This window comes from Cupressus sempervirens, chromosome 3 (genome assembly GCF_028749045.1).
Source record: "Cupressus sempervirens isolate cs-2001-9-10 chromosome 3, ASM2874904v1, whole genome shotgun sequence".
Classification (NCBI taxonomy): Eukaryota; Viridiplantae; Streptophyta; class Pinopsida; order Cupressales; family Cupressaceae; genus Cupressus; species Cupressus sempervirens.
In genome coordinates this window covers 780,581,114-780,608,586 of record NC_143120.1, presented here as the reverse complement: position 1 = coordinate 780,608,586, position 27,473 = coordinate 780,581,114, and the positions used below count along the sequence as shown (strand labels likewise).

Below are 27,473 nucleotides of genomic sequence, written 5' to 3'. Positions count from 1 at the left end.
TTATTATTAATTATTATTTTATTAAGCACGAGTAGATTGAAACCCAAGACCTCTTTGATAAGAGGCTCACAATTTACCGTTGTGTTGTAGGCTCTTGCCTATACCTGGGTTTCCTCTTGATGCTTCATCAAAATTTAATTTCATCCACCCATATGGTGGTGGTTCCCATCTGCATTCTTCCGTTGCTTTCTTGTTTTTCTTATGATAGACTAATAGAGGGTTGATAAGGTTGACCCAATTCTTTTTAATTAAAGCATCCCATTCATTAAAAGTTCCTTCTTCTTTAGCTGATCTTCTTAGATGACTATTCATAACTTCTATTATGCTTGCTCTTACTTTATTAAGCAGTGAGGCAGTTCTAAGCTCAGTGTCACTAAATATCCACCTATTCCGTTCTTTCCAGATCTCCCACATTAGAATAGATGGAGATATGTTCTGTAATGTATTATAAATCTTGGAATTATTACTATCAGGCCATCCATTTAGATGACTATCCAGGTCCCCAGCTATAGGAGAGGTCCAATTTAGTGTAATGGCCCTCCTCAAATCTGCTCTCAAAAATGCTGATGAAAGCTCAAGGAATTTCATCAAACAATTCACATGCAAGGGACGTATGACTGATATAGTATTTCAGCTGGCTTTAAATGACTCTTTTTTCAATTTGCATCAATGAGAATCTTGTGCTAGAAGACTCCAAATGGACTACACAGTGGCCTAACATGAGTGTGCTACTAATTTTGACAATATTCAGTGCATATATATGATCTAAGCATGAGAAATGAACACCTACAGCCAACTGACATTTTTACAAACAGTTGGTGTGCAAACTAACTAGCTGATAAATAATGATATTGAATTGCTTAAATGACACCAGCAACTATTATCTTCTTAATTTGCAATGAAATCTCTAATACAATGCTCATGAAATATGGCCAAGACTTTTGGCATTTACATGGATTACAAAATGATAATGCTGGTATAATGCACACTTACAGCTGAAACTTATAACACCCTAAAAAACAATACTAATAAAGGAACCTGGTTGTAGATGGTTGTAATAATTTTCTTCAATGCTGCCCCTTCTGCTTTGCTTTTCCGATTTGCTTTTTCGAACTACTTTTTCGGACTGCTTTTTCGGCCTGCTTTTTCGGTTCCACTTTTTCGGTCTGCTTTTTCGATTCTGCTTTTTCGGATTGCTACTATGTTGAATTTCAAGACCATATCTTTCAATAGCGTCAAAATTTCCAACTTGAAGGGATTTCGTCCTTCAAACTATTGAGACATAATCTCCAGAAAATTCCCCAATTTCTTTGATATTTCCAAGCATACGTAAAAGAAGCTCTTCCATTTCTTTTATAGTGTTCTCACAAGAGCTCCATCCTTCGTTTTCTGAATGTGGGATAAAACATAACTCCTTTTATTTAACTTATGTCTCCAACGTGTTATAAAATAAAGGGGACTCTTTTAATTTAAATATTTCCCACAAACTATAGTCTATGCATTAATAAAGTTAAATATTTAAATTTAACTTTATAAAATAGCTTTATCAATTCATAACAAATCTTATCAGTGATAAACAAGTCTTCTTGTCGATTTTAAACAATTACCATCGACATATCGTTGCCACTGGATGTCCGCCCATGCCCAAGATGACTTACTATAAATAGTAAGTATGCCCAAAGTTGCCTCAAAACCCCTCAGAAAAACCTGCAACTGAAACTATCTAGGCCAAATGGCCTCTAAGTCCCATTAATGTCTTGGTTAGTCTACGGGACCGTGGGGAAATAGGCTAACAACAACATCATGCTATGAATACTAAAAAGGGGACATTACATTTAGCTTTTGATGAAGCCAATACCAGCATTCTTTCGCATAGGGGCAATGAAAAAGAAGGCGTTCTATTGTTTCCTCATTTTCTTTGCATAAACTACATCTCGAAGGGCCTTCAAATCCCATCTTTTGAAATCTATCAGTTGTTAGGATATTTTTTTGTGAAGCTGCCCATAAAAAGATACCTGTCTTTGGCAAGCAAGCTTGATCCCAACATAATGTAATAGGCATACTGATCTTTTCCCATCTTTGAGAGTTTATTCTAATGTTATATCCTTTCTTTACCCTGTACTGCCCATCTTTTGAGCCCCCCCATATGAGTATATCTTCCCTATCTTTATGATTAGCCTTTCTCTATTTAAGAATTTGATCTAAGGTCTTTTTTCTTCAAAGGCTAGGTCTGTTCCTTCTAGAGATTTCCATGACCATATATCCTCCCCATTCACCCTTGTCAATTGTTATAGTTAGCTACCTGACTTCTTTACCCCATAAGTTTACTAAAGAGTTTTTGATATAAGGGAAAATGTTGAGACTGTCTATAGAAGGAAACCCATCCTAAGAATCTTCTCAAAATAGGGCTTCTTCCCCTTTCCCTATATCCCAAGTTAAATATTTACTGATCAAAGCTTGACACTTAATCATAAAGTTCCACCCGTCCGATCCCTTGGGTGGGTTCCTAGTTCTCAACAATGAGGATGGATCTTTTGCATTCAAGTATTTGTTGTATAATATTTTTGCCCACTTACCATCTCTCTCTTGATACATTCACCAGACTAGTTTTGCTCCTAAGGCTTCATTCTACCAATTAAAACTCTTAATACCTAAGCCACCTAATTCTTTTGGTTTACAAATCTTTTTCCATTTAGTTAATGCAAATTTATTTTTATCCTTTGTTCCACTCCAAAAGAAATTTTTGAGTTTCCCTTCTAGTTTTTTATTGATATTTTTGGATAATGGGAGACATGACATTTGATACATTGGAATACCTAAAAGAATAGCTTTAATTTTTGTCGCTCTTCCGAACTTAACCATTTTCCTTTCCAGTTCTCTATTTGTTTGTCGATTCTATCCAAAATATTGCTCCATGTTTTAGTTTTCCTTGCACCTTTTTCCAAGTATATTCCTAAGTATTTGCATGGAAAGGAACCCTTCCTATATCCCATGCAAATGCAAATGCAATCTTTTGTTCCAGGTAGTGTGTTGAGGAAAAAAAATTCTAATTTCTCAGTGTTTACATTTTGCCCTGATGCTTCTATGTAGTTTTGTAAGATTTGTTTAAAGTTTTGGGCTTCTTCTATTGTACTCTCTCTTGGTAAGATTGTGTCATCAGCAAATTGTTTATGAGTAACATTTGTGGTGTTTTCTGCTATCGTAGTTCCTTTAATCTTACCTTCAACTTGAGCTTTCTTTATTGCTCTGCCAAAAGATTCATCCACAATGATGAATAAAAAGGGGGAAATCGGGTCACCTTGACTTATTCTTCTAAAAATGTTGAAAAAGCCCTTCTAGGGTACTATTTATTACAAGTGAAATTTTTGGAGCCCAAATACATTTGAATATCATATAAACCCATTGATGAGAGAACTCGAAGGCTTCTAATATTTGACATAAAAATTTCCAATCTATCATGTCATAAGCTTTTTGTATATATAATTTCATGAGCATACATGCTTCCTTGTTCCTAATTGCTGAGTGAATGGTTTCATGAATGATTGAAATCCTATCTAGGATAGATCTTCCTGGGACAAAACCAGTTTGTTCTTCTGAAATGAAGGTTGGGAGAATGTTTTTGAGACGATATGCTAGTGCTTTGGATATGATTTTGTAAATAGTATTATGTAGCACTATAGGTCTAAATTCTCCAAGTTCTTTAGAGATCTTTTTCTTGGGTATCAGAGTCAAAAATGTATGATTAATCTCTAATAATAATGATCCTACATTTCTTGATGCTTCAATTGCCTTCCAGAGGTCAACTCCTATGATTTCCCAACATTTTATAAAAAAGAAGGCTTGGAAGCCATTTGGTCCTGATAAAGTGAAGGGTTTATTTAGAAAGAGATTATCTTCTAGAGTAACCAGTTTAGGAATTTCTGTCAACATCTTTTCTTGTGCTATTCAGTTAGAACAATGAAAGTTATTCAAAATGTTTTTATACTAATCCACAAAAACTTCTGCTATTTTGGAGGGATATTCTTCTATATTTTTTTTCCTTGTTTTTAAACTTTTAGTATTTTGTTTATTGTCTCTGATTAAGAGTACTATTATGAAAGAACTGCATATGTCAATCCCCTTGTACTAACCATTTCTCCCTTGACTTTTGCCTCTAAAACACCTCTTCTTTTGCTAATGTCTTCTTGTTTTGCTAATAATTCTTTTTCTTTATTATATTTTTCATTATCTATACCTTTTTGGATGACTACTTTGCTTAATTTCTTAAGCTCTTCTTCATTGTTTAATTTTTCTTTGAATATGTTGTTAAAAGTATGTTTTATTCCACTTTTTAAAAAAATCTTTAAGCATTTTTAGTTTGGAGACAAAGCAATACATTTTAGATCCTTCAAAGTTTCCTTCTTGCCACCATTGTTTAATATTATCCATGAATTTGTAGTCTAAGAACCACATTTTTTCACATTTGAATGGATTAGTGGATAGTTTTACAAGTTCAACTAATTCTATTCTAACTAGATAATGATTTGATCCAGCATGTGGCATAATCAATGACTGAAGTGCCAAATCTATATTGCTTAAATCTCCTTTGAAGAAGAACCTATCTAAGTTTTCTGCTATGTAACTGAATCCTTTTCTTTTGTTGTTCCAAGTGTAGATGTCATTGTTGGTTGATATATCGAATAAACTGTTTTTTTCCACCCAATTTCTGATATCTATAACTGCTTGCGATGCCACCTGTGAACCCCCATACTTTTCCTCCAAATTTAGGAGTGCATTAAAATCACCTCCAATAATAAAGTTCTCTATAGGGTTTGCTTCCATGAAAGTACTAATCCCATCCCATACTCTTTTTTGTCTGCTGTTTGAGTAGGCCCATAAACATTAATCAAAGTAATTTGAAGATTATGTCTGAAACTCTGTATTCTGCATCCCATCCAATTGTTGTTCATGACCATTATATTGAGTGCTACTTTCGTAGGATTCCACATGAAACCTATACCTCCTGATGCCCCATTAGATTCTACAAATGTTGTTTTGCAGTTACCCAATTTCCTTTCTAATCTATCTCCTTCTTTATTCAACTTAGTTTCTTATTAATATAATATTTGATTCAAATAAATTAAGATTATATTTTAATAAGCATATTTTGCTAGGGGCATTGAGTCCCCCAGCATTCCAAGTTATAATCCTACTCATTGTTCCATGGGAAGGCTCTTCCCCTCCCTACTTTTAAAATTTCATTAATCTTTTTATGTTCTTTTGCTTGCCCATCCACAGTTCTCAATTCCTTGAGTGATTTCCTTCCACGCTTTGTTTTTTGTTTACCACACTTCAGTGTGGAAGCCTTCCTGGTTGATAGATATACCTAGATTCTCCATATAATGTTGTGCATTGTTGATACTATATGAGTTTAGATCTTCTTTCACCTCTCCTCCTTTTCTGCTACTTAAATATTTGTTCTTCTATTTCCATTGCATCAATATCTTGTTTGTAATGTCCCCTTTTTGGGACATTAGGGTTCTAATTCCAACTACACATGGATTTTCCCTTTTTCTTTCTAGATGGACTTATTATTCCTCCAATCTGATAATAATTCCTATGATATCCTTTTTAATGTTTGAAATTCTATATATATATTCGGTATTACAGAGACATGTCTATTCATAATATAATAATTATATTAAGAATTATAATTATATTAATTATATAATAATATTATATATTAGTTATATAAGTTTAATAACATATATTATATTGATCATTATTAATAGTATTACTTGTTATAAATATTATTTATTCATTAATCTTATATATCATAGTACATATATAGGTATATATTATTTATATTCAATAGTATATTATTTAAATAACTAATATATATGTATATATATTAATTATTTATAGAATGACAATTAAATATCTAATTATACATATAGATAATAATATTCATATATATAATTAATATTTATAATTATATAATATATAATGATTTATATTTGTAACTTCAAATAATTATAATTTATTCTATATAAATTATTGATTACTAATATTATACTTTTTAATGTATAACTAATTTATATACTAAAATGGGGATATCACAGCCATCCCCTCTCGAATTTGCTTGTCCTCAAGCAAATCATTCATATGCAAGTTTTTCATAGACATAAAACATACTTGCATTTAAAATACCAAAAAGATTTATAAAATATACATTGAATGAAAACACGAAACATACATGATGTACACAGATCATGAAAACACGAAGTAGACACGATGCAGACAGATGAAGACACGGAGCAAACACAATGCAAACACATAAGAGACACATTATGCATTTCTTTAATTGTGAACCTGCAACCAAAAAAAATCATTAGTACACATTATATATAAATCAATCCCCTGATAGGGTGTTTATAGTCTCAATCCATTTATTAACTCATCATTTTCTAAATATGGGAGGAGGAACCATAATAGGGTGCCCTGTTATCCAACTAGTGGGCCTCACCGTTCTCCCTCATTATCGTTACCTTCCTTCAATCATCATTTTCAAGAAGGAGCCTTTGTATGATGTACCCTAAGATGTCCCATCACCGAGGCCTTACCCGGTACCCGTAGGCTTTATCCAGTACCTTGCATGATGTCCCCCAGTCCATTCCACCGCAGGCCTTATCTCAACTTGGAGAATCATGAGCTTAAGGTGAGTCTATCAACTATTTTCCAATAAGAAGTCTTTTAAAGCATAATCTTTGAAATATCAGATACATAATCTTATCACTCAATTATAGGAGGAGAAACCATAATGGGGTGCCCTGTTACCCAATCAGTGGGCCTCACCGTTCTCCCTCATTATTGTTATCTCTCTCCGACCATCATCTCCAAGATAGCGCCCTTGTATGATGTACCCTAAGATATCCTGTCATCGAGGCCTTACCTGGTACCCGTAGGCTTTATCCGGTACCTCGAGTGATGTCACCCAACCCATTCCACTGCAGGCCTTACCTTATCTTGGAAGATGATGACCCTTATATGATGGTATGATGATGTACGAGTGCATGATGGCTTTGCTCTCTCATTCCACATTAAGTGTTTATCCTTTAATCATATACCTCTTTTCGTTGTCGATATTAATATAACTAAGATGTTCCAAATAGGATCTTCTCTTAGTTTACTTTTCACTCGCAATTTAATTGATAAATTAGAAATATATTCCAAACTTCTTCCTTTTTATGTACTTGATATCATCTTTGTCTTCCTTACTTCCTTATTTATATTTTTCAAATTTTATATAAAAATCATTCCCCTTCGTACTCCATGTGTTGTAAGAAAATATATCATCCTTCTCTATTGTCACCAACAATATGACCATCATCAATCACAAGTGTATTCTCTCTTTCTTTGCTGGCAAGCAATCCTTGTACCATACTAATTAATTTGAGCTTCCTCTTTGAAGACGTGTCAAAACTCCATCTGATTAATTTTCCCTACAATAACATCCATTCCTCCTGATATGTGGAATAAAGATCAGCTATGATTTCACAAAATTCACACGAGCCATCTCTTCGGTGACGCTTTTGGCATCCTCGGGTACCCTGGTTAGGTGCTTGATCTCATTCACCATTTTTTTCAAGAAACTCTTTATACCCTCGCTCGTAGTCCACTGAAAATTTCCATTTGGCCAAACACAAATAGACTCCTACGAAAAACAAATAATATAGTCAAGTCAGTGGGCTCACGGAAGCAATCGATAAGTGCACAAGTTTTTATAAATGTTTTTGGACGAGGATCTCTTTGATCTCTTTCTCTTTGTATTGGTGAAGATATCTCGAGCATGGCGTGCTGTGGGGGTCTAAAGATGGAACGGTTTCTTCCTTTCACGTTGTTTCCATAGATGCTTCCCATTCTAATTGTCTTTCAAGCTCTGTGGCATAGCTCTTGTTCTAATTGTCATTCATGTGTTGATTTGACATTTACAGGTTTTCTCCAGTCTGTATCATTTTTTTATTTTTATTTTTTAATATTCTCACCTTTTAGCCATTGATGATGTCATTACCATTCATTTTCATGCAGATCGCATTCTACTCATACATCAGTCTTACAACTGTGGCATATCGAGTTTAGCACTCGTGGACATAAGTGGTGGTTATTACATTTTCTGCGGTTGTCATACCTCACTCATTGCCAATAACATTTTTAGCAATTGAAATTTTGAAACTTGCAATGAAAAAAGATCCATGATCTATGTAAAAAATGTCAGAAACTCCATGCTAGTGTTGCTTCGCCCATGCCAACAGTCTAGAAGTAGGAATATAGGCCCATATCTTACAGATTAACATTGATTCTGACATGTATGTAATTTGGGGTGGCTCCAATAATCCGTTAGGTAAGTGTAATGATAGACCCAGATTCATGTCCTTAGAATGCTAAAAACCCGTGACGAATCCAAAGAGACTTGCAATTAGGAAGCCCTTGGAGGAAACTTAGTATTGTTTTTTTTTAAATTGTTGTTCTATCTCTTTTTCTTTACTATTTTGTTCTGATTCATTTAGAACCTCAAATTCTTCCCATATCTAATAGTTTCCATAATGTCTATCCTCTTCATTCGTTGTTTCTTCACAATTGTTTTGATCTTCTTGATTTAATGTCTTAATGTAGGTGTCAACCTCCATTGGTATTAAATGTTCCTTCGATTCATTCCTTTCCTTAGATACCTATTGTTCCTCTTTGTCACTATCTTCAAAGATGTCTTTCCCATTGTCAAGAGTCTGCCAAAAATTTGTGTATTCTTTTCTTAGTCTTTTTTTGGATAGTCACATTACTCCAATGTACTGAATCTGCTGGAGTTATACTATCTTCCTGACCCAATCTTCCTGACCCTGATCTTTAGATTGTGTAGTTGTTGCTCGGTCTTTCTGATAGTTCTTGTTTGCAACTATCTCATCATGTTCTCTGATCTTGTTTTCAATTATCCTTGTTGAGAGTTTTTTATCCTCCTTTTCTTGAGTCTGTCTCTCTTTAATTATACTTTTCAAATTCTGTCTTGTTATGCACTGATCTTCTGTCCTTGAGTTTTCTATCTGAGTAAAGGCTTTAGAATATCCTTGGCTTTCATTTTCCTGTCTCAATTGCTTATTTGTTCCTACCTCCCTTCTACTATTTGGAGATCTTTTTCTTTCTTTTTTGTTTGCTGAGTTGTTAGCTTCCTCTTCTTTATTTTCATGAAAGTCTATCTTCCCATGTTCTCTATGTTGTTGATCTCCTGATATTATTTGATCTTCAATATCATTCTTCATGAGTTGAATATCCTGGGTTAGTTTGTTGAGTTTCTTTAGGCTGTCTTCAAGCTCTTTTAGAAAGCCATTCTCTCCTTGACATAATCCACACTGTTTAAATGTTGTAATTTGTTTTGAATGTCCAATCTTTTTTGAACTTCATTTTCCATTTCTTCTAAATCCTTCATGCCTATTTGAATTACCTCTTGTTCTGAAATCTCTCTTCCTATTGCTGCCATTTCTTCTTCTTTTGATACTTCCTTTCGAATTCCTTCCTTTTTTTTATGTGGTTTCTGTGTGGACTTTTTTGTTTCTCTCTCTTTTTTTGTCCCATATTCTGATTTTTCTTTCTTGATACTGATGCTACTTAATTCCTCTTTAATATTTGTGATTTTATGTTCTAGACTGAGATTGGGTTTAATGAATCCGTTGATTACTCCCTCAGCTTTTGTAAAAACTAGTTCATATATGGATCTATTTGTTATGATTTTTTTTTGTTAAATACCTTTTGTCCTAATTTTGTATCCACTTAAAAATTGATATTACTAGATTTGTAAAATTCCTCTTCGATGCCAATTCAATTTCCTAGAGATCGACCAATTTTTATGAAGGTTTGAATATGCTTTAGTTTAGGTGGAAAGTTTTTACATTCAATCCAGTTAGATGCAAAATATTTCCTAATATTGTTTTCACTCCAAATAGGTTCCCAAGCTAAAAATTTTACTAAGTAACCTTTATACAAGTAGTACGCATTTGAGATCAATTCGTTCCTAATATCTTTACTTACACAATGTAAATACAATAAACAGTTAGAATAAGTTATGATACTTACTTGATACTAACAAATCCTTTCTAATCTTCTTACTAGTTTTGATATTAGCTTTTCTGGTCCGCTCCAGTATGCATATATACCTAGATCTAAACACTCCAGGCACTTATCCTCTATATGTTTGTCGCTTATAATTTGGATATCTAGATAGTGTTCCTGATTTTCTAGGGTTCTTATGGTTAGAAGTTGTTTAGATATCTCTAAGCCCTTTTCTTTATCCTTGATTTCAAATGGTCTTTTATGGGGAGGAATATAAGGTTGCAGGTTTTTGTTGAGGGTTTTCGGAAACCTAAAAAATGATACAGATGAACTATATGCCTTTTAGCACCTAAGAGGATACCATTTTTTTCTGAAATAAGTTTAGGTCGAGGCTTACTACCATGGCTAGGCTCTTCATTCTTCCGCTTGGGCACTGTCGGATACTTCTCTAACATTAGATTCCTTGCATATTTAGTTTTATAGAAGAAAAATCTTTGTTATTTAAGTTGCTCATCTTCCTCAGTGTTTTGCAGATCTGAGACCGTTTTCTTTTGAAACACTACCCTCATGATCTTTCTTTTTATCTCTTGTTGCCAATCGTTCCCATCTTTTCCCAAATTCGAAGGAAGTTTGGTATGATTGTTCTGTGTTTTATGAATTTCCTTAGCCCTAGCTTCATGAAGTTTTACTAAGGATTTGAATGATACATTCCTCTGTCCATGGCTATCTTCCGGAATTGTAGTTAAAATTGCAAATCTATTGCTGGTGTTTACGGGGTGTGATTCTGGGCACTGATTGTTCCGAGTTTTTGAAACAATTGCATATTTCTCTATGCTTACCTTGTAAGAGAAAATGGTAGGGTTTTTCGCATTTAATCGATATTTTTCTGCCTTTTTTCGCTAAGCCTACTTTTTACGATAAGCTCACCATTTTATTTTATTTTTTTTATTTTACTTTTTATTGCCTTATAAGTTATTAAAAACTAGTATAGATATATTAAAAAATCTATCTAAAGAAATGCCAATAGATATCCATTGAAAAATGATTAAAAACTAATTTACTACATTTAAAAATATTTATATTTCTATTTATTTCCATTTATTTATTTTGCACTCACTTAAGTTTTTTATTTTAATTTCTAAAAAAATGATTATTTATATCTCCAAAGTTTATAAGTTTCCCGAATATTTTATATGTTTTTTATGAAATTATTTTTAAAGATATATTTTATTTATAATAAATATTATGATTTTGACATGTAAATGGTTGTCAAATTTAACCTAAAAAGATAAATGTTAACATTAACACACTCAAGCCATCCCCGCCACGTCATCACATTCATGAAATACTTATCGTGCGTGCAACATGTTATTGCCTTATAAGTTATTAATAATTATTATAATATTATTAGATTTTCATTATTTAACTGTTAAATGTCAAGTTCAACTATTAAAATTTAAAAGTACTTATCTTTTAGCTTTTTAATATTTTATAAAACTATAATAAAAACTAATAAAACTAAATTTAAGTAAATTTAAATTTAAAACTATTTAATATGAATTTATCATATTGTGGTAAATAAAGTTAAACCTAAAAAATTATTGTATCAAAACGTAAAAGTAAAACTATTAACTTAATTTTTAGGTTGTACGTTTTAAAATTTAAATATATTATTTATTCATCAAGTACTAAAGCCTGGAGGCTAAAATCTTTTAAATAGAATTAATAATTTATTTTTTATTTGTAGAAGGCTAAAATCTATAAATTTATAAAGTTTAAATATAAAAAAATTAATTGCACTTTTTAAGAGTTATAAACATTTATTTTATATTTATATTTTAAATTCAAAAAATGAGATTATAAAATAAAAACTTAAATTTACAGAGTTAACAATTTGAATTTATGATTATATTGTTAAACAACAAAGGTGTCAAACAAATTAAAATATAAATTATGTGTAAAACCACTATACCATATACTGAATTTCAAATATTAAACTATGAATGTAATAAAAATTTAAATAAAGTTTGAACATTTTTTTTGTTGTTGACTGTCATCTCAATTTGACATCGCTTAACTCAGAAATCTGAAAATTATCAGACATGTTAAAATATATATATATATATATACATCTATGTTCCCCGGGGACGCGTACCCGGCCTAAAACCCCTCGTTTCGGGGACGGGGACGTCCCGGGGACGAGGGAATGGGTATGGGATGTCCCCCAACCGTCCCCAAATTCTCTTTTTTTGCAAGGGACGTCCCCGAAACTTGGGGACATGGAGGAGACAAAAGGTCGTCCCCGGTACGGAAAGGTGACGTTTAGCCGTCCCCCAACCATACCAGGTACAGCCGGCCGTCCCCCTTTTTTGCAAGCTCAAAACATTAAAAAAAAACATTTGTTGTGTCTTTTTTGGTCGGCTAGTGAGCCCCACTCCTCCAAAAATCCTAAAATGTATATAACTCAACACATTTAAATTGTTTTAACCATTCTTTGGTTTCCATTTTATGTTGCAGCCGGCTGAAGTTTTCATTTTGCAAGTAGAGGAGGTAATAGTTTTGCTTCCAAGAGCTTGACCAAGGGTTTGATCTTCTATTTTGTCCACCAAGTAAGTATAAAACTTTGTGCTTTCATCTATCATTTTTTTAATAAATTTGTAGCTTGCAAAGTCTGATTTTTTTTAATTTTTTCATTGTTTCATCTCATATATCTATTCAATTGCATATTTAAACACAATGAGCAGCAGTGGGAGTACAAGTAGTAGTAGTGAAGAAGAAAATGTAGAGGTTGATGTTGTTAGTAGTGACACTAGGCAAAAACCCAATCCTAAAGCTGATTTGTTTAAATGCCCTTCCGACATTATGAAGAATTTTGCAAAGGGTCCTTTCAATAGGAAAAAACTTCTTCCCCAATATGTCACACCTAGGCCAAAAGATAAAAAGAATTCGGGAGGGACTAGGGTGTGGGATTGTCATGTTTGTCTTGATGATTTTAGGGGCAGCTATACAATAGTGAAGTCACATTTTTTAGGTGTTAATGCCAAGGAGTCAAAGCTTGTCCTAACCTAATCGATGAACAAAAATTAGAATGTCAAAGATTGCACTTAGAGGCTGAAATGGAGGGGCAAAATTTGACAATGACATCACCATCCATTCCCTCACAATCATCTAGGCATATTTCATCCGCCATTGGTACTAGTGGCAGCCCTAGTGGGTCTAGAGGGAAGAGAAAGATAAGTAGTAGTGAGAAGGGCTCGGTGGAAAGTATGTTTAATGCACAGGCAAAGGAGAAGTGTGAGGCATTCATTGGTAGATTCTTTGTCGCTAATGGTATCTCATATAATGCAGCCCATTCCACTTATTATAAACAAATGGTGAAAGATATTATGAGCATGAATTCCTCATTTGTGCCCCCCGGTGAGCATAAGCTACGAACCACTATTGAAATAACCCCAACAGGTTATAACTTCTTCCAAAACCAAAAATCTTTATAGTTCATTGGTTTGACATTTCGTCAAACACTTTGCAAGCAAGGGTCATTTTACTGATATAACTTTTCAGATTGCTGCAGTAATTCTTGTTTGGATTTGCCTCAAAGAGAATGCTTACAAAGACTCCAAATTGTCTAAACAATGTCCTAACATAAATATGCAACTAATTTTGGCAATAGTGAATGCATATATGAGTTCTAATCATAAAAATGATCACCTGCAGCCAACTGGTATTTTAACAAACAGTTGGTATGCAAGCTAACTGGCTGATAAGAAATGATAGATTAACGCTCAAAGACAACTATTAATGACCAGCAATTGTATCTCCTTGATTGAGAATGAGTATCCAATACAATATTCATACTAAGTTAGCCAAGACTCTTGGCATTTACAAAAGATATCAAAATATGATGATTGTTGGTAAAATAATATGCACCTACAGCTACTAATGAAAACTAATGCAATACTAAATATCTAACTTCAATACTCCCCTACAGCAGTACGCTAATCACATGCATGATTAAATACAACTAAAGCCATGGATTGCTGATACCATTGTGAGGAATGTAAAAATGAATGATATATCTATTAATGAATGATAGGTCTGATACGAAATGACAATTACAACAGCACTCTATAGTGAAAGGCAACTATGAAAATACACATCAGACCTGGCATATGAAGTCGCTTTAAAGAATAGATGTATTGCAATACCACTGAACAGAAAATAACCTCCTCAAATGCCCAAGTCGTGCCTGTCTAGCTGCCGGCCTTGATTGTAGATGGCTGTAATAATTTTCTTTGCTTTTTCGAATTTGCTTTTTTCGGATTGCTTTTTTTTTTTTGGATTGCTTTTCCGGACCTGCTTTTTTGGCCTGCTTTTTCGGTTCTGCTTTTTCAACCTGCTTTTTTCGGATTGCTTTTTCGGCCTTTTTTTCGAACTGCTTTTTCGGCCTGTTTTTTCGAACTGCTTTTTCGGCCTGTTTTTTCGAACTGCTTTTTTCGGCCTGCTTTTTGTACTCAAATATTTTTTCTCAATGTAGCACAAATAGAAGACTGAAGTATCTTCCTCCCAGCTACAATAATTCAAGTGATATTTCACACCCTCAAAATCGCGTACCAATTGAGAGTTTTCGTTCTCAATGGCCTCAAATATTTTTTCTCAATGTAGCACAAATAGAAGACTGAAGTATCTTCCTCCCAGCTGCAATAATTCAAGTGATATTTCACACCCTCAAAATTGCGTACCAATTGAGAGTTTTCGTTCTCAATGGCCAGTTGTGACTATTGCAGAAACCCTAGGCTCCACAATGCACATCAACAAACATTAACATCAACAACAACAAATCTAGATGATTATAATGAAGCCCCGGGGTGCCTATTTATTCTTTTTTCTCCACTTTCTCCAGAGGCTTCTAGAACATTATTTTATTTTATCTATTAGTGACTTTATAAAATATTTTATAATTCAAGTCACTTTATTAAATTAATTAAATATAAAGTTACCTTTTAATATTTATTTATTTGATAACTTTATAAATAATTAACTTAATACCACTTATTTATTTAATTAAAATAATTAATTAGTCATCCTCATAAAATATTCATTATTTTGGACAACCTAATTAATTAAATTAATTAAATCAAATTGCCTCCAAAATGGGGACATGATAGTCCGCCCTTCCTGAAATTGCTTGTCCCCAAGCAATGGCTGAACAATAAACCAATCAATCCGCCTAGATCCCAAATGTAGTCATGAACTATACTACTGTCAATTAACACAGGCTCCTGCAATATCCTCTGCAATATATCCAAGAGGAATCCATAATCAATCTGACAATTACAGCTCAACCAAACTCCAAAATCACAACTGCCACAGTCAGAAACCCACGAGACACAATCTCTTAGAACATCAGAGCCCAAGTAAAGTGGACAAATCAAACTGCCAACACAGTAAATACCATCAACGAATCCCACTGGCCTGTACGGAATGTACAATCCAACTCTGCAACAATGGTGAACGCTCCCGAATGAAACTGTACCAAGTATGGAGAATCCACACACTGTACAACTCCTGTAGTCAACACAACTCTGCAGATCACCGGCCATTGTCTCATAGCCATAACTCCCATGCACTGCTGATGGTGAAAAGTCATCACAAGATAAACAACAAGAAATGGAACCCAAACCAAATGTTCCTGCTATCAACTCTTCAGCACAAGGATCAAATGCTAACTGATGTACATACCCTGTAGTATAATGCTGATAAAAAGAACCAACCTCAGTTAACAGCTCACCATGAACAAGAGATACAACCCACTGTGACTGATCACCAACTAAGTCAGGAGATGTCATAGCCAAAGGAGTAGAATCAATAACAACAACCGCTGAAGCATCACTCCCAAACTCCTGCTCTAAGTCATGTATTATCAAGTTGTCAACCACAGAACCTATCGCCATGTCATGCCCATCACAACTCTCATCCCGAGGCATCAAACCATCCCATAACTGATGACAAGCACTAGGAACCAAAGTACATCTCTGTATCATCATCTCATCAACATGGTCATCAAAGGTAAATTGATGAGCATACCTCACAGTGTAATGCCGATAGAATCCGCCAATCTCAGTTAGTGGCTCAGACTGCAATCCAGAAGAAACTAACTGCAATCGATCACTAACCAAGTTGGAACTGACTACTACCTCCGAAGACATCGCCAAGGGAGTAGTATTACTAGCAGGAACCATGCCAACTGTCGGCTCACCAACATCACACATGATCTTTGATACAACATCTCTAGTCTCCGTGCCATCAGTACTAGAGGCCACCACCATGTCAGGCATATCACAACAATCTGCTGCAGCACCCAACTCAACTAAACCTGACTCTAGTGGGAACGAACCCGATATGCCAATGTTAGTATCAAGGATGGATGCATCCCCATCTCCACTCTCTGTGACAATCTCGACCATGGACATCCTCGGATCACCAAACACCACAGCTCGTGACTGTACAGAATCTGGTAAAGACTGCAGTCGCTCTAACTCCACGGTCACCTTAGCCAAATGAAATTGTGACTCCTTGAAAGCCAACTGTGTACTCTCAAGAATCTCAGAAGTCACCTCGAGCTGCTGAGTAAGCTCACTCACCTTATCTTCCTTGGCCAATAATGCATCATATGCTGTACTCCCCCACTCCATAAGATAATCTCTATCGGCTACCAACTGCATATAATTCTGTCTCAGAATCCGAATAGCCTCCCATAAAGAGTGGATCTCTATCAAGGAAAGATAACTGCCTCCCTGCTCATCACTAGTAGGAGAACCCCATCCATAAACTGCTAACAACTAACGAGCAGCATTGAAATGTTGGCAAGCGATAGCAATGTCTCGCTCACTAACTCTCAACTGACTAGACACATGATGGCACTGGCTAGACTGTCTCCTACCAACCTCCTCTGACGCACTGTCTAAAGGAGTATCCTCAAAGTTACTGGTCTCTAGAGTATTATCATCCACATCCTGCGAATCAACTCCAAAGCTCATATCAACATACAGAGTACCAAAGTCTGTAGCACTGTTGTCCAACTCCTCTGTACCAAAAGAAACTGCCAAGGAAACTAAGTCTTCAAAACTGCCCACTGCATCCTCCTAGATGTCATCAATGCCAATATGATCCTGGGATTCATCTATACACACTGCCAAATATGAAAGATCATCAACACATTCCAGCAAGAATGGTCGACTGGATATATGAACAAAGCCCAACACCGGTGTATAAAAACTAATACCAACATCGGACGAGCTGCTGGCACAAGAAAAGACAACACCATGTAATCTGCTAATCAAATCCATGATAGCACCCAAACAATCACTGCTACCAAAAAGTGTTAAAGATCTCCAGTCAACTGAATCCCAAATGCCAATATAACAATCTCGAGTCCATATCCGTAAGCTAGAATCAGCTGGTAACTCAAGCAAACTCCTCACTTGAGTAATATGACTAATACCAACTAACTCCACATACCTGTCTGACATTGTCCATGTATCATGAATGTGAATGCAAGATGAACTCGCAACATTATCAGCGACCACATATGATTTACGTGCCGCAGAAAGCTGAGTATTAAGAGTGCAAGATGAAACTAAACTCAACTCCATGCCATGCTTATCCCCATGTCTCTCCCAGTCCTGTAATGCCAATGGAGTATTCTCCAAAGAAGCTCAAGTGTCCTCAAGCTCGCGAGAAAGCCTGTCAACTTCCTCCTACTTCCTCCTCAAGGCATCTGAATAGTTTCCGACAAGGCTAAGAAGATGGTTACGATCTGATAGAAGATGTAAATAACTCAACTTCATCGTTCTCATTCCTTCCCTACTCACCTGTAAGTCAACACAAGAAGACTTTGCCTGAACTCCCTTGTGTCTATCTTGTAACTGAATCATCCGAATGTGATCCTCTATCATATCCCGCATCCTATCATGATAAGATAATGAAGTCACAACACTATCTTCACTCACCTTCAGCTGGCTGGACAAATCATGTGAAGTACTACCAGCCTCAACCTCATGTGACGAAGCATCTATCTGTGCTTGGTACTCTCTCTCAGCAAAGACATGAATGCTCAATGTTTGCTCATCTCTAACAAGTATCTCACCATCATGCACAACAACATCCTCATAATCATCATCTGAACTCACTATGTTGTAGTCACTGCCTGTTGGAACTAAACCATCCCGAGTACCTGTGACATCACCCTCTGACGACCTGTATACAATTGTCTCAACTTGAGTATCAAGTTGACCGTTACTATCAATCTGCATAATATCCATTCCCACTACCTTCTGAAGTATTGTGTGCCCAACATCTTCCTCCAAGCTAGTTTGATTTTTGTCCTCCCTAGATTCGGCTATATGTTGGTCACCAACTGCTGCAAACTCCCTGTAGAGGTTTCTAGATACCTCACTTGTAGAGACCTCTTGTTCCTCTTTGTCTTTGTTCTGTGATGTAGTCCTCTTAAACATGGAAACCATCAATTCATTCATCCTTTTTTGACTTTCATCCAACCTTTTCAAATTTTGTTTAAGCTTCTTCATATCCTTGTCCCACTACTTCTGGGTACTTGAAGTAAACATGATTAATTAACTGAATCAATGTCCAATCTACCCAACAGGATGGCAGGTCAATAGCTCTGATACCACTGAAATAACCCCAATAGGTTATAACTTCTTCAAACACCAAAAATCTTTATAGTTAAGTGGTTTGACATTTCGTCAAACACTTTGCAAGCAAGGGTCATCTGACTGATATAACTTTTCAGATTGCTGCAGTGATTATTGTTTGGATTTGCCTCAAAGAGAATGCTTACAAAGACTCCAAATTGTCTAAACAATGTCCTAACATAAATATGCTACTAATTTTGGCAATAGTGAATGCATATATGAGTTCTAATCATGAAAATGATCACCTACAGCCAACTGGTATTTTAACAAACAATTGGTATGCAAGCTAACTGGCTGATAAGAAATGATAGATTAACGCTCAAAGACAACTATTAATGACCAGCAATTGTATCTCCTTGATTGAGAATGAGTATCCAATACAATATTCATACTAAGTTAGCCAAGACTCTTGGCATTTACAAAAGATATCAAAATATGATGATTGCTGGTAAAATAATATGCACCTACAGCTGCCAATGAAAACTAATGCAATACTAAATATCTAACTTCAATACTCCCCTACAGCAGTACCCTAATCACATGCATGATTAAATACAACTAAAGCCATGGATTGCTGATACCATTGTGAGGAATATAAAAATGAATGATATATCTATTAATGAATGATAGGTCTGATACGAAATGACAATTACAACAGCACTCTATAGTGAAAGGCATATGAAGTCGCTTTAAAGAATAGATGTATTGCAATACCACTGAACAGAAAATAACCTCCTCAAATGCCCAAGTCGTGCCTCTCTAGCTGTCGCCCCTGATTGTAGCTGGCTGTAATAATTTTCTTTGCTTTTTCGAATTTGCTTTTTTCGAATTGCTTTTTTTTTTGGATTGCTTTTTCGGACCTGCTTTTTCAGCCTGCTTTTTCGACCTGCTTTTTTCGGATTGCTTTTTCGGCCTTTTTTTTTCGAACTGCTTTTTCGGCCTGCTTTTTCGAACTGCTTTTTCGGCCTGCTTTTTTCGACCTGCTTTTTGTAAAATATTTTTTCTCAATGTAGCACAAATAGAAGACTAAAGTATCTTCCTCCCAGCTGCAATAATTCAAGTGATATTTCACACCCTCAAAATCACGTACCAATTGAGAGTTTTCGTTCTCAATGGCCTCAAATATTTTTTCTCAATGTAGCACAAATAGAAGATTGAAGTATCTTCCTCCCAACTGCAATAATTCAAGTGATATTTCACACCCTCAAAATTGCGTACCAATTGAGAGTTTTCGTTCTCAATGGCCAGTTGTGACTATTGCAGAAACCCTAGGCTCCACAATGCACATCAATAAATATTAACATCAACAACAACAAATCTGGATGATTAGAATGAAGCCCCGAGGTGCCTATTTATTCTTTTTTCTCCACTTTCTCCAGAAGCTTCTAGAACATTATTTTATTTTATCTATTAGTGACTTTATAAAATATTTTATAATTCAAGTCACTTTATTAAATTAATTAAATATAAAGTTACCTTTTAATATTTATTTATTTGATAACTTTATAAATAATTAACTTAATACCACTTATTTATTTAATTAAAATAATTAATTAGTCATCCTCATAAAATATTCATTATTTTGGACAATCTAATTAATTTAATTAATTAAATCAAATTGCCTCCAAAATGGGGACATGACAACTATCCTAGATGAAAAGTACTCAAAGGTTGCTTTATTATTTGAGGATATGAGACGCACTTGGGTTAGGACAGGCTGCTCTATTGTGATGGATGGGTGGACCGATGTTAAACATCGGCCACTCATCAATATCATTGTCACATCCCCTGCTAGCTCTTATTTTTTGAGAGCCATAGATTGCTCAGGAAATAAGAAGGATGCAGATTTTCAGTTCACCATTTTGCGAGATGCCATAGAGGAGATTGGGCCCTCTAATGTTGTACAAGTTATCACAGATTTTGCACTTGTGTGCAAATCAGCAGGTTTGATGATAGAGGGTGCTTATAGGCACATAATTTGGACCCCTTGTTGTGTTCATTCCTTGAACAATGCATTGAAGGACATAGGGAAGATTGAATGGGTGAAGCAAGTGGTGCTAGAAGCTAGAGAAGTGCAAATGTTTATTTGCAACCACCACACTTCACTTGCTCTATTCAGGTCCTTCTCTAAGAAGGAGTTCCTCAAACCAGCCGAGACAAGGTATGTCAATTATAATTATAGTTTACTTTTAGTTTGTTTTAACTTTAAATTATTTTAAAAAATTATTTATAAGTTTACTTACATGTGATGCTTTTTGTTTTAAATTTTAATCATTAATGTTTAAGTTTAAATTTTTAATTTTTAATTGTTGCTATAGGTATTGCACATATTTCATCTTGATGGAGAGGATGATTGAGGTGTATGAGGCCCTTCAATTGATGGTGGTGAATCCAGAGTGGGGACGATGGTCTCATTCTAAGTCCACTGAAGGAAAAGCGGTGAGGCAAAGGATCCTTGATGAGAGTTGGTGGTCCACAATGAAGTAAGTTGTTGGTTTTTAAATTTACTATTAGTCTTTTGCTTGCTGATTTTCCTACTAATAATCTTAAAATTCTAATTCTGATTTTTTTTTTTTGTTGGCATTTTGATCTTGCAAATACATTTGCTCTGTCATAGCACCCATTGTTGATGTCATTAGATATGTTGATACTAATGCTCCTAGTTTAGGAGAAATCTATGAGACTATTGACAGCATGTTGGGTAAGATGAAGAGAATTGTTGCGGCAAAGGATCCTACATTGGGCTTTTATGAGGAGCATATTAGGCCTATTGTGACACGGAGGTGGAAAGTAATGAATACCCCGCTTCATATGGCAGCATTTTCTCTAAATCCCAAATGGTATGCACAGTTGGGTGGAAGGGGCCTCCCATGTGATGATCCTGAGGTTTTGGATGGCTTCACAAAAGCAATTGATAAGATGTATTCAGCTCAAGATGCCTCTACTCTTCGTGCACAGTTCCTTGACTTCACCAACCTTCGTGGCCCAAACTTGGGTAAGCCACAAGCAAGGTTGAATAGAGTTGTTTTGGCACAGAGGGATCCTATTGGATGGTGGACTTGGCATGGGAGAGATACACCTGAGTTAAAGATACTTGCCGGTCGCCTCCTTTCACAGGTTGCTAGTTCTTCAGCTGCAAAGAGGAACTGGTCCACATATTCATATATCCACTCTATCGAGAGGAATAGACTTACCTCTAAAAGAGCGGAGAAGCTAGTGACAGTGCATCATGCTCTTCGACTTGCCGATTGCCAGACTCTAGAGTATAGGCAGACACCAGCTTTGCGATGGGATGTTGAGCCTGAGGATGTGGCCCAGATAGATGAGGATGACATAGCACCAGGACTGGTTGGGGTTCCATTAGATGAGACTACGCTTCCTGTGGAGGATGACAGTGAGGAGGATTCTGATTTTGATGCCATGGATTAGTAGAGGCAAAATAGGAGCAGCAGTCTGCTTCATTTTCTATGTTTTTCTTTTTATGTTGAACATGAACATGATTATGATACATTGATTATATGATACTTATTACTTTATGGCAGCCTATAGCTTTGGGCATTATTTGATTTTGATTTTCAGATTTATGATTTATCATGCTTATCATTATGAGTCTTATGATATTGACAATGGTTAATAACTTAATGTTCATTGTTCAGTGTTCTCTGATATTGTATTGATATGCATTTTGAGAATTGGATACTAAAATACTAAATACTAAAATACTAAAATCGGATATTATTTCATAGATGGCATTCAAATGTTGTATGTTATGGTTCTATAATGTTTAAATGACATGCTTTGGGCTTAGTTTCATATGAATGACATGTATATTTACAAATTTCAATGTATATACTATATTTTAAAATTTTCCTATATATATAGCCGTCCCCGTCCCCCCCCATCCCCAAAATCGCCAAAAAAAATTGCCGTCCCGGAAACCCGTCCCGCCGTCCCCCGCCGTCCCCGTACCGGAAACTTGGGGGAACATAGATATATATATATATATATATATATATTTCATGTGTAGAATGTCAGATGGGGGAAGATAAGGCTTGTATCCTTTGTGGAAGTATGTCGACCGCGTTCTGAGGCCAAATAGTTCGGGTGGAACAGCTACAATCAAATGCAAACGCTGTCCAATGGCATGGCAAGGTACTTACATGAGGGTGAAGGCTCATTTCCTTCACCAATCTGGGAAAAGGTGTTGATCCTTGTGTAAATGAAATAGAACAATATGAGGCTGTGAGGGAGCAAGAAATGGATGGAGGAAAAGTTTATAATATGAGCTCCTTTCATGCTTCAACATCAGGGTCAAGCATTGCAACTACTTATTAGAATAGAGAGATGGGCGGATGTGTCTTCTACAACCAGCGATATAGCAGCACAAGAGTCTAACAAGAGACCACTTATTTGTAGTTCAAAGAAGGCTATTTGATGTGCAAGTCTAAGAAGCAATTGATGCAAATGGAATACCATTTGATGTTGCTCGCTCACCTTTATATGGAGAGATGGTCCAAGCTATCAATAATGGACCAGCTGGTTATAAACTCCCTAGGTCTGAAAAGCTTGGCACAACTCTAATTGATAAAGGAAAAACTTGTTTAGAGCAACTCACTACACTGAAAAGAGTGTGATCTATAGAAGGATGCAGTATTGTAATGGGCGGTTGGACAAATGCGAGAAATCATCCATTGCTTAATGTAATGGTGACATGCAGCAAAGGGCCTTATTTTTTGAAGGCAATAGACTATTCAAGGCAAAAAGAACATGCATAATTTCTTCACAGCCAGCTTTGTGAATATTGAGGAAGTGGGGGCATCACATGTCGTCCAAGTTGTCACCTATGCTGCCTCTGTTTGTAAAGCAACAGGTATGATGGTGCAAAAAAAGTTCAAGCATATGTTTTGGACACCATGTTGTGTGCATTCATTGAATAATGCACTAAAAGTTATTGGTAAGTTTCAATGGATTTCAAACCTCATAGAAAAGGGCAGAAAAATACAGATGTTCATTTACAATCATCACCATACACAAGCTATTTGCTTCCTACTTTATTCTTCTTGATTGCCTTTGTGAAGTTAAAGGAGCTTTGTGTTCTACAATTGTTAGTGATGTTGGGTAGGGTGGGGACAATCTACATCAGATACTACGGTTGAGGTGAGAGCCTTAGTCCTTGATAACCATTTTTGGGTTGATATTCAATTTGTTGTGGACTTCATTCGGCCAATATGTGAGGTGATTAAATTTGCAGACTCAGACAAGCCATGTTTGGGTGAAATTTATGAGGAAATAGATTCTATGTGTGAAAGAGTCAAGAAAATAGCAAATGCAAAAGACATTTCTCTATATCCTTTGGTAGAAGTAAAATTACATGGAAGATGGAACAAACTGAACACACCCCTTCATTGTGTTGCATATGCCTTATGTCCTTAATGACATAATACAAAACAAACCAATAAGAGGGCTCCACATGATAGAGAGGCAATGAAGTGATTTTGGGCTGCAGTAAAAAAGATACATGAGTGGAAGCATGCTTTCACACCCAGATCTTTAAACTTTGAAAATTAGTCTGGCGGAAAAAGGTTTTAAAATTGTTTGGATAGCTCATTGGTTTTTATCATTAATGATGCCTTTGCAAGGTTTGATCTGTGAAGAAGCAGTGTTCTAGGATCATTTTGAACTTGAACTTGAACCTCAAAGTTCAAAAGTTCAAAGTTCAAAGTTCGAAATTGGGTTCATTAATTCAGGGTTCAAGTTTAGAGTTCAAGTTTTCAAAGTTCTAGTCAGGCTAGAAGTTCAAAACCCAGGTTCAAAAGCACAAGCGATCAGTTTAGATTCAAGGTTCAAAATGCAAATTCAAAGGTTTGATGGCCCAAAAGGATGAACAAGTTCAAATTTTAAGTTCAGGTTCAAAAGCACAGTTTTTAGGATGTGAAATGTAGACCTTGAATACTCCCAATCTCTGGTTCATAGTTTAGCAATTTGAAAGTGTAGATACTTTGAGCTTTGGCATATATCATTTGAAAATGTGGGCTAGCACAGGTGCATAAGTGCCTAAATCTAAATGTAGACAAAGTATCGGGAAGGCATTTCATTTGGGACTAAGTATCAAAGAATACATTCAAAGTAAGCCTAAATCTAGAGTCTCATTTCACTTATTACCTAAAAGGTTGATGTTCAAATCTATGAATATGGATTGCATGAAGTCTACATAAAGAATTCTTGTCAGTGATGGGTTAATTCAACATGCATTTGAGATCTTCTTGGCAATTGATAATCATTTTGGGGCGAAATCAGAATGTTGCAGTGCACGTAATATCATACTTATTGTGTGCATTGTTATGACTAAGTCAGTTAAGTTAGAAAGTGAAATGATGTTAATAACAACATGATTGTCTAGCACGACATAAGGTTTAAAATTAACATCAGAAGAACACTGTTCAGTTCCAAATGTCTCAATATGGAGAGGTTGGTCTTATCTTATTTTGATATTGTTCATTATATTTCACTTGCCACAGCCAAAACCCGATTGTGTACCATTTGGGTTATGTTTCTTTTGGTGGCACATGATTTCCTTGGAAATTTGAGATATAGCTACAATGGACCCTCAAGCGAACATATCTTCAAACATGCCATGATCATCTTGGTAAGGCATAGTGGCATAGCCATCAATGGAGACACACGGTTACAAATTTCACCCACCTATCAATCTATCATGGCCTCAACCTGTTAGAAGAATTGTGTAGGTGCCAGATGAGATAATTAGCTCGGAACTAAATTAGTAATTAATCTCAAACATAAAGGAGGAACTTCCTTTGATCTTTAAATTAGTTGTCTCAATGAAATGTCTTGTGTCTGCTATGACTCCACGTAGTGATGGTGTTCACGGTATATGTGCCAACCGTTTGGCAGAATGCCCCAATACTTAAAAGGTAGGATTGTGAGTGATAATAAGCCAATATATCTTCAAGGCCTTAATAAGCATGTGCAGTATGACCGTGATAGTCGTAGAGACTGTGATGCTTTCACCAGTCACCAAAATGGGTTTTGGGATACAAATTAGTGAAATCTCGGGGAGTGATTGAGGCAATTTGGTCCCCAAAATACAGCGAGAGGGATATGTCTATTGAATCTGATATGTGGATGAGATAAGTGCAAGGAACGCGCATGAATGTCTTGACATAGCGTTGATACAACTTCCACATCCATATTGGTTGCGATTGCGAGTTCCAGTGCATTTGAGATCTTGGCAATTGATAATCATTTTGGGGCAAAATCAAAATGCTACAGTGCGCGTAATATCATACTTATTGTGTGCATTGTTATGACTGAGTCAATTAAGATAGAAAGTGAAATGATGTTAATAACAACATGATTGTCTAGCACGACATAAGGTTTAAAATTAACATCAGAAGGATAGTGTTCAGTTCCAAATGTCTGGATATGGAGAGGTTGGTCTTATCTTATTTTGATGTTGTTCCAAATGTCTGGATATGGAGAGGTTGGTCTTATCTTATTTTGATGTTGTTCATTATATTTCACCTACCACAACCAAAACCCGATTGTGTATCATTTGGGTTATGTTTCTTTTGGTGGCACATAAGTTCCTTGGAAATTTGAGATATAGCTACAATGGACCCTCAAGCGAACGTATCTTCAAACATGCCATGATCATCTTGGTAAGGCATAGTGGCATAGTCATCAATGGAGACACAAGGTTACAAGTTTCACCCACCTATCAATCTATCATGGCCTCAACCTATTAGAAGAATTGTGTAGGTGCCAGATGAGATAGTTAGCTCGGAACTAAATTGGTAATTAATCTCAAACATAAAAGAGAAACTTCCTTTGATCTTTTAATTAGCTATCTCAATGGAATGTCTTGTGTCTGCTATGACTCCACGTAGTGATGGTGTTCACGGTATTTGTGCCAACCATTTGGCAGAATGCCCCAATACTTAAAAGTTAGGATTGTGTGAGTGATAATAAGCCAATATATCTTCAAGGCCTTAATAAGCATGTGCAGTATGATTGTGATAGTCGTAGAGACTGTGATGCTTTCACTAGTCACCAAAATGGGTTTTGGGATACAAATTAGTGAAATCTCAGGGAGTGATTGAGGTAGTTTGGTCCCCAAAATACAGCGAGAGGGATATGTCTATTGAATCTGATATGTGGATGAGATAAGTGCAGGGGGCGCGCACGAATGTCTTGACATAGCGTTGATACAACTTCCACATCCATATTGGTTGCGATTGCGAGTTCCAGTGCATACAATATGCTCGACAAAATGTCAATTTTTCCCTTTGTAATTCTCGGTTCATCAAAAATTGTTGGACCAGTTTAGTAACCAATGATATAACTAATCCCACAAAGTCTCGATACATGGAATGCCCAAACACAATTGTCATAGAGGTAAATAAGGTGAAGAGTCCAAGACTTTGTATGCCTGGCACATAGCTACAAAAATGGCGACGATAATGCAAGTTGAAGGATGAACATTCTGAAACTAATATCATATTGTGCTTGGTTTTCCCAGTACATATTAATGATGCAAAATTAAACCTTGAGCAAGTAACCACAGAAATATATTTTTGTTTCTATAAGATATAGGAAAAAGCAAATAGACCGAATGGACGGGCTATGACATTGACTCATTAATTTTGGTTACCATGATATTGATTA

General features: G+C 35.6%; 2 protein-coding genes across 5 annotated transcripts in view; both read left to right on the top strand.

The window, feature by feature from the left end:
* The window catches only part of LOC149569109 (DNA-directed RNA polymerase D subunit 2b-like), a 357,288-nt gene that overhangs the window by 323,801 nt on the left and 6,014 nt on the right, over positions 1-27,473 (top strand). The window lies entirely within an intron of this gene.
* Positions 12,357-21,317, top strand: LOC149569110 (uncharacterized). The gene is made up of 3 exons (XM_089823418.1): positions 12,357-12,423; positions 20,607-20,949; positions 21,107-21,317. The coding sequence occupies exons 1-3, from the start codon at positions 12,357-12,359 to the stop codon at positions 21,273-21,275; spliced, it is 579 nt and encodes a 192-aa protein (XP_089679544.1). The 3' UTR covers positions 21,276-21,317.